At 57.3% G+C, this 11,270-nt stretch overlaps 1 protein-coding gene across 1 annotated transcript; it reads left to right on the top strand.

Annotated features, from left to right (window-relative positions):
* The first annotated feature begins 2,461 nt into the window (after positions 1-2,461).
* On the top strand, positions 2,462-11,036 carry NES (nestin). Its single transcript, XM_082612447.1, has 4 exons — positions 2,462-3,406; positions 4,504-4,628; positions 6,424-6,497; positions 6,745-11,036. Exons 1-4 carry the CDS (start codon positions 2,624-2,626, stop codon positions 10,488-10,490), a joined length of 4,728 nt encoding a protein of 1,575 aa, XP_082468573.1. The 5' UTR covers positions 2,462-2,623; the 3' UTR covers positions 10,491-11,036.
* The last annotated feature ends 234 nt before the right edge of the window (positions 11,037-11,270 follow it).

Below are 11,270 nucleotides of genomic sequence, written 5' to 3'. Positions count from 1 at the left end.
GGCTTCTATGATTTCATCCAAGTCTTTAATAAAAACTTGTGATCGTCAGACCAAGGACAGAACCCTGAGGGCCCACAGAACCCTCTTCAGCTTTCTCATGGACATCTCTGGGGATGGCTACTGAACTTTGTATCCACCCAGTGTAGTATCACACAGTCCATGTGTCCTGGGCACAGGGACATAAGAAGTGCAGGCAAAGGCCTCATAAAAATCCCAGTAACAATGCAACCCCCCGAGGGAGGAGAGGACACCTGGCCCACCTTGTGCCCATTGAGTGTCCCCCAGTCCCATGGAAGTCCTCATTTTCCTCAGCTTCTCATTGCCTCAAATATCAGTTATCTGTTTAGAATTGTCTGGGCCTTGGTGTCAGCTCCACCAGCTGTGGTTGCTGGGACCCACCTTCTCCTGCCTAAAAAAATCAACATCCCACTTTTCTCCAGCATTTCAGATCATCTCTGCCTTCCAAGATTCCCAAAACTCACCAAGAGTGGTTCACGAGAAGGGTTTGCTCTAGCTTGATAGCTTTCATGGTGATGGTCCTCAAAAAGGCTTTGTACAAAGACATCCACATACCCGGTCTTAGTTGATGCTCAGAACAAACGCCTGGGGATGGGTAAGTATTAACCTCCTTTACCAAACAGGTAAACTGAGGCTCAGTTGGAGAAGCTATGTGATTTACCTAAGGTCATTCAGCTAGAAAGTGTAAAAGTCAGACCCAGTGCTCTTTGCATGAGACATAGTCCAAATGTCTCCCCTCTGGGTGAGAGTGAGAGGCCCAGGCCGGAAACTCCCCACACCAGTGCCACCCCACATTTCCAGGGGACGCCCCCGCCTTGGACGATCCCAGGGATCTCAAGTATTCAGCTTCTCTCTCCCCACAGCCAGGAAGTGAAAGAGGAGGGAGAGATGCCAAGTGACCTCCCCTGGACACAACTTTTGGGATGCCCCAGCCCAAACCAAACCGCAGGATTTGTGAGGTAATGTGGGGATGGAGAAGCCTCAGCCTCCCGGTCTGCACTAAGTCTCAGTCAATCCCCCCACTCAACGCCCACCGGCCCCTCCCTTCCTGCTCCACATATGTTAGTGAATTCAAAGTCCAGTTGGCCTGGTGGCATGGCCTCCTGGTCATTGACCCTGCTGTACCCCCTTTCCAGAAAACCTTCTCCATTCTCTGTGCTCCCCCAGGTCTCTGTGGATACCTCAGGTGCTAAGTATTATGATAATATTACCTCCACCACCATTGCTGTTGCCCTCACATTACCAAACTGTCCCAGGGCTGGGACAGAGTGCTGACACATAGTAGGTCTCAATTAACTCTTGTAGAGATAAATTGGATTTACATGAGCAGAAATTCCTTCTCCAAAGACCCCCCTGTCTCATTATCCCTGGGCCTCTCCCTCGGACCTTGCTTCCCCTTTACACTACAAACCCCAAATCCCACCTCCCTCACTACCCAGTGCAAGGACACCTCCTCCTCCAGAAGGTCTTCACAGCTACTCCCGCCCTCAGTGAGCTCTTCGTTTCCTGAACTGTGGAACCCTCAAAGGGATGTTTTGAGGATTCAGTCAGATAACGTAAATAAAATGTTAGAACATGATTTGGCATATTACAAAGGCTCGATAAATTTGGACTAGTTGTGACAAGAGATGCCTCTTCTTTCTGCTTCTTCTTCTTGGCCCGGTCTGTGAGCCACCAGGGGGCGCCCTCTGCCCAAAAATCCCTGACAACGAGGCCAGGATGGGGTGTCCTTCCCTGCAAACTGGAGGGGCGGGGGGGCTTCCATTACCTAAAAAGTGGGTATAAGAACCTCAGGTTATATGAAAGATGAATAGAAAGGATGGAGGTGAATAATGGGGAGAACATCCTTTTGCCTGCCTGCTCTCTCCGTTTTCTGGTGGAGACTGAGGAAATAGGGTGTGTGTGCATATGGGGTGTTTCCCAGTAGGACACATTTGTTCTTGTGTTCCAGGCAATGTCTCTTCTAACTTCTCTCTGCAATGCTGCCTTCTTCCAGTATTTCAGGAGGGTGAGCCTTTGCTATTTACGAAAAACATGGCCACATCTATTTTTTCAACAGTCCCATGACAGTTCCATCATCACTCTCATTTTATGGATGAAGAAACTGAATCTTAGAGGAATTCAGTAAGTGATAGCTCTCTTGGATGCGCTGAGTAACTGAGACTCGCACCCCCTCGCAGGCCTGAATCCCCTGGCACCCCCTCCACAGGCTCAGTTCTGTGTATAATCTGCTTTTATCTGGGGTTCTGACCTTGCCTCACGGCCTCCTCCCCCTGAAAGCCACCATCGGATCGGATTCTCCGGGCATGGCTTTTCCTTTGGTTTCACTCTCCAGCATACCGGGGACACAGGGACAAAGGCTGCCGTCGTTTCTCTGAACTCTAAGGGGTTAAGGCCTGGGTCCCGCCCCTTTTCCCGCCAGGCTGGCGGGAGTATGAATAGCCTCGCTCCCACTCCCGACTCTCAGTCGCTTCAGCTGCTCCTCGCCCCGCCCCGTCATTGTCCCCATCCGTCTTCTTTACCCTTCCGTCCTAAAAGCTTTGAGAGCTGCTGGCTTCTCCCGGTGCTTCGCCTCTCTCCACCTTCGGTGGATCAGACGGGCAGGATGGAGGGCTGCCTGGGGGAGGAATCTTTTCAGATGTGGGAGCTCAACCGGCGCCTGGAGGCCTACCTGGCCCGGGTCAAGGCGCTAGAGGAGCAGAATGAGCTGCTCAGCGCGGAGCTCGGGGGTCTCCGGGCACAGGCCGGGGACGCCTCCTGGAGGGCCCGTGCCGACGACGAGCTGGCGGCCCTGCGGGCCCTCGTCGACCAGCGCTGGCGGGAGAAGCGCGCGGCCGAGGTGGCGCGCGACAACCTGGAAGAAGAGGTGGAGGGCGTGGCGAGCCGGTGCCAGCAGCTGCGGCTGGCCCGGGAGCGGGCCGCGGAGGAGACGGCCCGCAGCCGGCGCGCGGTCGAGGCCGAAAAGTGCGCCCAGGCCTGGCTGAGCACCCAGGCGGCGGAGCTGGAGCGCGAGCTGGAGGCTCTGCGCGCGGCGCACGAGGAGGAGCGCGCGGGCCTGAACGCTCAGGCTGTCTGCGCCCCCCGCGGCCCCGCTCCGCCCCGCGGGCCCCCCGTGCCGGCCCCCGAGGTTGAGGAGCTGGCGCGGCGGCTGGGCGAGGCGTGGCGCGGGGCAGTGCGCGGCTACCAGGAGCGCGTGGCGCACATGGAGACGTCGCTGGGCCAGGCCCGCGAGCGGCTGGGCCACGCGTTGCAGGGCGCCCGCGAGGGTCGCCTGGAGCTGCAGCAGCTCCAAGCGGAGCGCAGCGGCCTCCAGGAGCGCAGGGCCGCGCTGGAGCAGAGGTTGGAGGGCCGCTGGCAGGAGCGGCTGCGGGCTACCGAGCAGTTCCAGGTGAGGAAGCCTGGGGGCCTGGGCAAGACAAGGCTTCAGGAAGTCCCGTTGGGGATCAGAGACCTGGGAAAGGGAGTGGGAAGTGGGGGGTGTGGTGGCTGCAGATTCAGGGGCCACTTCTTAGAAAACCATGCCTGGTGCCACTGTCCTAGACTTTCACAACTCTGTCTAGTGTAGGGCTGGAATGATGGAGGTTCAGACCTCAAAGCACACCCCTTCGAAGGGCAGACAGGCACAAGACATTGCAGCAGCCTCCTCACTGTCTAAATGGCACCTTCGCACCCTGATGCCCCCTGGACCCCTCCCTAGGCCCTACTGTCGCTCAGAAGACGCTCAGAACTTTCCCTCTCAGAGCTGATCTGATGGTCTGGCCACTCAAGAGTCTCCAATTTCCCAGCCGCCCTCCTCCCCCTGACAGGAGAGGGTGAGGGGCCCTGGATGGGGGGCCACCAGCGCCTCTCTCCCTTGTCTGGGCTTTTCGGCTCCTGAGCACATTCCAGAGGCCTGGGACAGCTGCTCCCCCTCACACTGCGCAGATGTGACCAGCAGCTGAGAAAACAGCCTCCTGCCTGGGCCAGACAGAGGTCTCACCATGCTCCCCCCCTTCAGAGGAGAAAGATTCCAGAACATGTGGGAAGTGGAGGGGATGGGGGCCTAGCATGGGGAGCAGGAGACAGTGACTGGGACCCGGGCTGTTTGGCTTCCAGTCCTGCAGTCTCCAGGCCTGGTGATTAATTGTTTTTCCTTCTGCTTCCACTTTTTTCCTTCTCCTCCTCTCTGTAAGCCATCTCCTCTCCTCCCTCACCTCCCCCTTCCTGTGGGAGCTGAATTCTGAGCAGCATGTGCTACCATTTAATCAGCATCCTCAGAGGAGGAGCCAGGCCGTGGGAGAGAGGGCTGAGAGGGGCCACTGTCCTCTTCTCGGGGGCTTCAGAAGGGGTTCTCTGGGCGGGAAGTGGGGTAGGGGAGGCAGGAATTCGCTCTGCAGAGAAGTTAGTCAGGGAGCAGAAGATGCTGCTGCAGCAGCCAAGGGGGATGCAGGTAAGTTAGCAGAAGGACCCCGTCACTTCACTGACTGCCTCTGGCTTGCTCTGCAGCTGTCCGTGGAGGCCCTGGAACAGGAGAAACAGGGCCTACAGAGCCAGATCGCCCAGGTCCTGGAAGGTCGGCAGCAGCTGGCACACCTCAAGATGTCCCTCAGCCTGGAGGTGGCCACATACAGGTACAGGTTGACCCCGACCCATGCAGGCACACAGATGCACACATGCATGCAGGGGCAGACTCCTTGGCTGAAGAGGCCCAGAGCCACGGGTGGTGGAGGCTCTGCCACTGCTCGGTCCTGTGACTCTAGGCTGATCCCTTCCACACCACGGTGTGTGCCACCTAAGCCCACCTGCTCTCTCGTGGGTTCAGGACCAGAGAAGCGTCCTGTGCCCAGGAGATCCCCCAAGGAGAGGTGATATAGCTGAGTGGGACAGCCTCAAAGGAGAGGGGTGGACACGTGTGGGTCATCCGTATCCAGAACCTTACCCCAAGGGGCTGAAAAGCCCAGTCTCTGTGTGCTCACACAGAGAGGGTGATGTCCTTGAGCAGCCTCAGGAAGAAGGAATTGCAGGTGTGGGCTGGTGGCACTGACTTGCCACCTGACCTGGGCCTCAGTCTCCTTGTCGGGAGGATGGGAGATGGGCTGGGTGACAGCCAAGGTCCCTTCCATCCTGAATGTCCTGGGGCCTGGCTTCTCTCGAGCCTTAGTGCCCTGGGCCCTGCCCAGCTCTTCTACTGACCACATTCCCTGTTGGCTCAGGAAAGGTTGAGACCAAGGAAGTGCTGCTTCTCTGGCTCTGTGGCCTTGGGCAAACCCAGTTTCTGGGAAACTGGCCTGGTTAGCCAAGGATCCACTGATGAAGCCTGAGGAAGGGGCTTTGCTACTGTGAAGGGCTGCGTACCGCAACCCTGCAGTGTGGAGCCAGGGCTAGACAGGCTATGAAGACAGTGCCCCCAGAATCCACAGGCAAACAAAGACAGGGGCCCTGGGACAGGTTAAGGAGGGGAGGGGAGGCAGTGCCCAGAGAGGGAAGGTCGGTGAGGATCTAGGGATGAAGAGAGGGGCTCCACCTCCATGGGGCACAGAGCTCAGGGAGCATGATGCTGCATCGAGAAGGACAGAGGTGAGACCATAGAAAATACTAACCAGACTCAGATCATGAAGAAGAGCACAGAGGAGCTAGATGTTCAGGATAACTTGTTGAATTGATTGGTCCTCCCTCCCCCGCAATAGGTCCCCTCCTCCTCGGTCCCCATGGGGCACTAAGGCAGGGGCGTGTACACGAAAACCTCCATTGCCCTGAAAGGCTTGGGATCCAGAGTACTTAGAGATCCCAAGATGAGGGCCTTGACCCCTAAATCAAACCACTGAGGGGAAAGGACTGCGCAGGCTTAACCAGGGTTTTGAGGCATGAAAAGGATTTGGAGAGAGGGAGCTGAATTCATTGCCTTTTGTCTGTAACCAGCTCTGGGGGCCCTGGGGGAGAAGGAGGAGGGAGCCTATCCCATGGGAACGGCCTGAGAATTCCCACTTCCCCTGGGAAGCCCCCTTCTCAGACCCTCCAGATGGCAGTGTGGACAAAGGCAGCAATTAGCATGAGAATCGGCCCCCCACACGGAGGATGAGGTCATAGGCCTGGGGTTGGGAGGGGACTAGTCTAAGCAATGTGTGGGTGTGTGTGTACACTGTGTCAACGGTGTGGGAATCTGCTTGTGTGTCTGTGAGTCCAGCTGTGTGTCCCAAATAAGTATGTGACTCTGTGTGACCAAGTGGGTGATATCTGTGGGATGTGACCATGTGATTTCATGCGCAGAGCCAAGTATGCGTGTGGCTTTTGTGTGATAGTGGTGAAAATGAAGAGGTAGCCTGCCAGGCCAGGGACGCGCATGCTCAGCTGTGACTTTTCCCCGGCTGGCTTGCCGACTGGCCGGTGGGCAGAGGGCTGACCCAGCTTTTCCTCTCTTGTCCCCAGAACCCTCCTAGAGGCAGAGAACTCCCGGCTGCAGACACCTGGCAGCGGTTCCAAGGCTTTCCTCAGCTTCCTGGGTAAGAGGAGGGGCCAAGGTCCCCCCAAAACTTTACCTTGCTTTCCTCTTCACACCCAGAACGATGCCTTTCCTGAAAAGCAGCAGTCTAAGTCTTGACACCGTGGTCCCCCATGGCAGCGAGCATACTTTTAGCCCTGCCCATAAAAGGCAGGAGCAGGACACTCTTGCCAGAAGTGGTAGCTGCTCCCCTACCCCACCCCCACCCTGTATGTGCTGACACCGTTTCTTCTCCTCTACCTTTCCAGACCCTAAGCTGGAGCTGCATTTCCCTGGGACCCCAGAGGGCCGGCGTCTGGGACCTTTGCTTTCTGTCCTGAGCCCTACTCCCCTCTCCTCACCTTTGCCTGATACCCTTGAAACACCTGTGCCAGGCTTTCTGAAGAGCCAGGAACTCCTTCAGGCCCATGCCCCCACCTCGGCCAGCACCCCCATTCCGCCCACACCTCAGGCTCCCTGCCCTGCCACAGATGCCAAGATCAGAGCCCAGGATGCCCCTCTCTCCCTGCCCCAGCCACAGATTGGGATGCAACAGGTTCCAGAAGCTGTGTGGGCTGAAGCCAAGGTGGCCATCCCTGCCAGCGTCCTGCCAGGACCAGAGGAGCCTGGGGGCAAGCAACAAGAGCCCAGTCCAGGCCAGTCCTCTGAAGATCATGCCTCCCTGGCTCCAGCCCTCAGCCCTGACCATCCCAGTTTAGAGGCCAAAAATGGAGAACCTGGTGGGTCTAGAGAGTCCAGCAGATTCCAGGAGGAAGGGGAAGGACAAATCTGGGGGCTGGCAGAGAAAGAAACAGCTGTAGAGGTCAAAGTAATAAGCAGCTTGCAGCAGGAAACATGGCAAGAAGAGGGGGATCAGGACATGAAAGAAATCCAAGACTCCCCGGGTCCTTTGGAAAAAGAAACTCTGAAGTCTCTGGAAGAGGAGATTCAAGAGCCACTGATTTCTCCGGAAAAACAGCGCCATGAGACAATGAGATCTCTAGAGAAGGAGAATCAGGAATCTCTGAGGTCTTTGGAAGAAGAGAACTTAGAAACACTAAAAACTCTAGAAAAGGAGAATCAAGAGTTATTGCAGTCTTTAGAAGGAAAGGAGATGGAGGTAATGAGACCTCTAGAAAAAGAGACTCTAGAACTACTTAAGCCTATAGGAAAAGAGGACCCACAGACATTGCAATCACTAGAAAAGGAGAGTCAAGAAGTAATGAGGTCTCTTCAAGGAAATGTAGAAGCATTTTTATATCCAGGAAAGGAAAATCAAGAATTAGTGAGGTCTCTAGAAGAGGAGAACTTTGAGTCATTGAGAGCTCTAGAAAAGGAAAGGCAAGAGCCACTGAGATGTGAAGAAGTAGAGAACCAGGAAACATTGAGACCCTTAGCAAAAGAGAATCAAGAGCCACTGAGATCTCTAGAAGAAGAAGACCAGGAGACATCAAGATCTCTAGGAAAAGAGAATCAGCCACTGAAGTCTCTAGAAAAAGAAGACCAGATGACATTGAGCCCTCTGGAAAAGGTGAAACCAGAGGCACTAAAGTCTCTTGGAAAAGACCAGGAGATAGTTAGACTTCTCGAAAAAGAGAATCAAGACTTATTAAGGTCCCTAAATGAAGAGAGTGTAGAGGCAGTGAGATCTTTAGAAACAGAGACTCTAGAACCACTAAAGCCAACAGAAGAAGAAAACCTGGAAACGTTGAAACCTCTAGAAAAGGAAAGTCAAGAACCACTGGGGTCTGTGGAAGGGAACCAAGACACATTGAGACCCCTAGAAAAGGAGACTCAGAAATCACTGAGCTCTCTGGGAGGGCAGAGTGTAGAGAATATGAGATCTCCAGAGGAGGTAGACAAGGGAAGTCAGAGGTATCTGGAAGAGGAAGAGAACGTGGAGAAGGGAGAGAATACAGAGCCACTGAGGTCCCTGGAGGAGGAGGGACAGGAGCTGCCACTCTCTGCACATCTGCAGAAGTGGGAAGATATGGTGCAGGGGGGTCAAGAACTGGATCAGGAAACGCCCACTGGGAGACCTGAAGTGGACAGTGAGGATGAGGCAGAGATGGAACCTAGGGAACGGGATAGCTTCGCTGGGAAGGGGGAGGCTGTAGACCAGGGGGAGCTGCAGCTGACAGCCACAGGCAAGGCCTGGAGCCCAGGTGAGGGGCAGCCAGGGAGCTCTGAGCCCAAAGAGCAGAGGGTCTCAGCTGAGGGAGCCAGTGGGGTGGGAGGCACTGAGGGCCTCCAGGACCCTGAAGAGCGACCAGAGCAGGTGGGAACCCCGGGCCTCCCAGCTCCCCAGGGAGTGTCAGAGGTGATAGAGCCAGTGTTGGAAGGTAAAGATGTGGCCCCCAGGGATGGCCGAGCCTCCCCAGAGGTCACCTTGGGCTTAGAGACTGCAGGAGCGGAACAGGGACCGGAGCAGGAGGCGGTAGGGCTGGAGGACCCAGGCGGCCTGGCCAGAGAGGAGATGATGGAGCCACCCCTGGGGAAGAAAGGTTTGGAGGCAAAGAGGGTGCAGGGCTTGGAAGGGCTCAGAAAGGAGCTGGAGGAGGCAGCTGCTCTGGAGCCAGAGCTCTCCACACTGCCCAGGAAGAGCAGAGACCCACTGGAGACTGCCAGGGGCTGGGAGGAGTCTGAGCCTGAAGCCCCTGAGGAAGCAGAGGAGATGTTCCCTGCTGAGACCTCGTGCTGCGATGGAAGTGATACCCCTCAACCCAGGCCCTTGAGCTCCGAGGGAGCAAAGGAGGATGCCAAAACAGTGCTGGGGCCCCCCAGCCCACGGCCCACTGAGTCCTGCTCACCCATCCCAATCCCTGAAGATGCCCCTGGGCCCCAGCCCCTGGCTGAGGGGAGCCAAGAGGCTAGCTGGGGGCTGGTAGGCAGGGCTGAGGTCCTGGGAAAGGTGGAGGGTGAGCAGGAGGATATGGGTTCTGGGGGAATCCCTGAAGGCCTCCAGGAGGAGGGGGAGGAGAGCAGAGAAGAGAGTGAGGCTGATGAGCTAGGGGAGACCCTTCCCGACTCCACTCCCCTGGGCCTCTACCTCGGGTCCCCTGCTTCCCCCAAGTGGGACATGGCTGGAGAGCAGAGGCCCTCCCCTCAAGAGGAGACCGGAAAGGAAGGCTGGGGTCCTGCAGTCCTGGCCTCTGAGGGCCTTGGGGCCCATCCCTCAGAGGAGGAGGAGGGGGGAGATGAGGAGGAGGAACGTGGGCATGACTCTGAGCTGTCGGAAGAATTTGAGGACTTGGGGACTGAGGCTTCTCTTCTTCCTGGGGTCCCTGGGGAGGTGGCAGAACCTCTGGGCCAGGTGCCCCAGGTGCTACTGGAGCCTGCAGCCTGGGATCGGGATGGGGAATCTGATGGATTTGCAGATGAGGAAGAGAGTGGGGAGGAGGGAGAGGAAGAAGATGAAGAAGAGGGGAGGGAGCCAGGGGCAGGGCGGTGGGGGGCAGGGCCCTCTGTGGGCAGCCTCCCGGCCCTGAGTGGCCCTCAGAGAGGGAACCTCCTGGGGTCTGAGACCATGGATGTCAGTGTCCCCTGGGATGATGGCTTGAGGGGTGCAGCATCTGACGCCCCCATGACTGCCCTGGAGACTGAGTCCCAGGATAGCACGGAGGCCTCAGGATCAGAGGAAGAGTCTGATGCTATTCCCTTGGAGAGGGAGGGCCAAGCCCCTGGCCCTCTGGGGACCCTCAGTGGGGTGGAGGACACGGGCTTGGAGGTAGGGGACACCTTTGGTGTCAATGGTCAGGGCCCCAGCCTGAAGGAAGAGTTGGAGCATGTGAATGGGGGTGTGGTGAACGGGCTGGAGCAGTCTGAGGGAGTAGGACAGGGGAAACCGGGGCCCCCTGAGGGTGACCAAGGGAGCCCCTTGGAGGAGGAGGAGGAGGAGGGGGGTGCCCTGAAGACCCCTTGGGCAGGGGCTCCTCTTCACCTGGGCCAAGGCCAGCTCCTGAAGTTCAATCAGCGAGAAGGAGATGGTGACTCCTGGTCCTCAGGGGAGGACTAGAGGAAGCACACCGCCTCCTGCACTGAGGTCCTTGGCAGGGGGGTATCCCCAAGCCCCTCCCTGCTCGGAGGCAGCACCCTTAACTTATCTCTTGACCCTTGGTTTCTGTCCGAGAGGCCTGGCTAGCCAGGTGAAATGGGTGTGGCAAAGGGACCCGTTCCAAGAATGCAGGCTCTGGGAATACATCCCAGCCCCTTGGACCCTGCTAAAGGGGACATCCGGCCTGTACTGTTCCACGAGGCTGAAGCCAGCTGAATCTCTGTAGGACTAGGCCCCCCCTTTTCCTTGCACTCCCTTTCCTCCCCATCCCATCAGCTGGAAAAGGCCAGGGGCCCAGTGGCTCCTCCATGGGGAGGGGGCCGTGGTGGTCCATGCGCCAGGGCTCACCAGCTCTGCCCTTCTTCCCTGCACCCTCATGGGATGTCTGGCTGGTGGCTAATGGGGGTAAGGGGGTGCTCCTATGTCCTGACCCCCCCATACGCCTGCCATGTTGTAGCCCCATCTGGCTTTTCCCTGCCTGAATAAAGTAATGCCTCCGCCTATAAAGTCTGGACTCTTCCTTCCTCAATTCAGGGGGGCCTCAGGGCTGACACAGAAGCAGAAGAGACTGGGGGAGGAAGCAGGAGATGCTAGTGTTAGGGAGGGGCTGCCCCCTGAGGAGAGGAGGACCTGGAAGGCCTCACGGGGGAGATAAGGCAGGCAGACGAGGCTGCAGGCAGCAGTGCTGGAGACCTGGGGAGGGCTGGGGGTGCTGCTTGACCAGGGAAGGGGGGCCAGCCC

Source organism: Mesoplodon mirus, assembly GCF_964341445.2.
Source record: "Mesoplodon mirus genome assembly, chromosome: 3".
Taxonomy (NCBI): domain Eukaryota; kingdom Metazoa; phylum Chordata; class Mammalia; order Artiodactyla; family Ziphiidae; genus Mesoplodon; species Mesoplodon mirus.
Note: the sequence above shows the minus strand (reverse complement) of the source record. Positions and strands in the feature narration are given on the sequence as shown.

Bases quoted from the DNA above. Each gene is read 5' to 3' on its own strand.
- NES (XM_082612447.1), top strand. From the start codon at position 2,624: ATGGAGGGCTGCCTGGGGGAGGAATCTTTTCAGATGTGGGAGCTCAAC. The intron at 4,629-6,423 runs GTACAGGTTGAC...TCTTGTCCCCAG, and splicing joins CTGGAGGTGGCCACATACAG to AACCCTCCTAGAGGCAGAGA. The intron at 6,498-6,744 runs GTAAGAGGAGGG...CTACCTTTCCAG, and splicing joins GGCTTTCCTCAGCTTCCTGG to ACCCTAAGCTGGAGCTGCAT.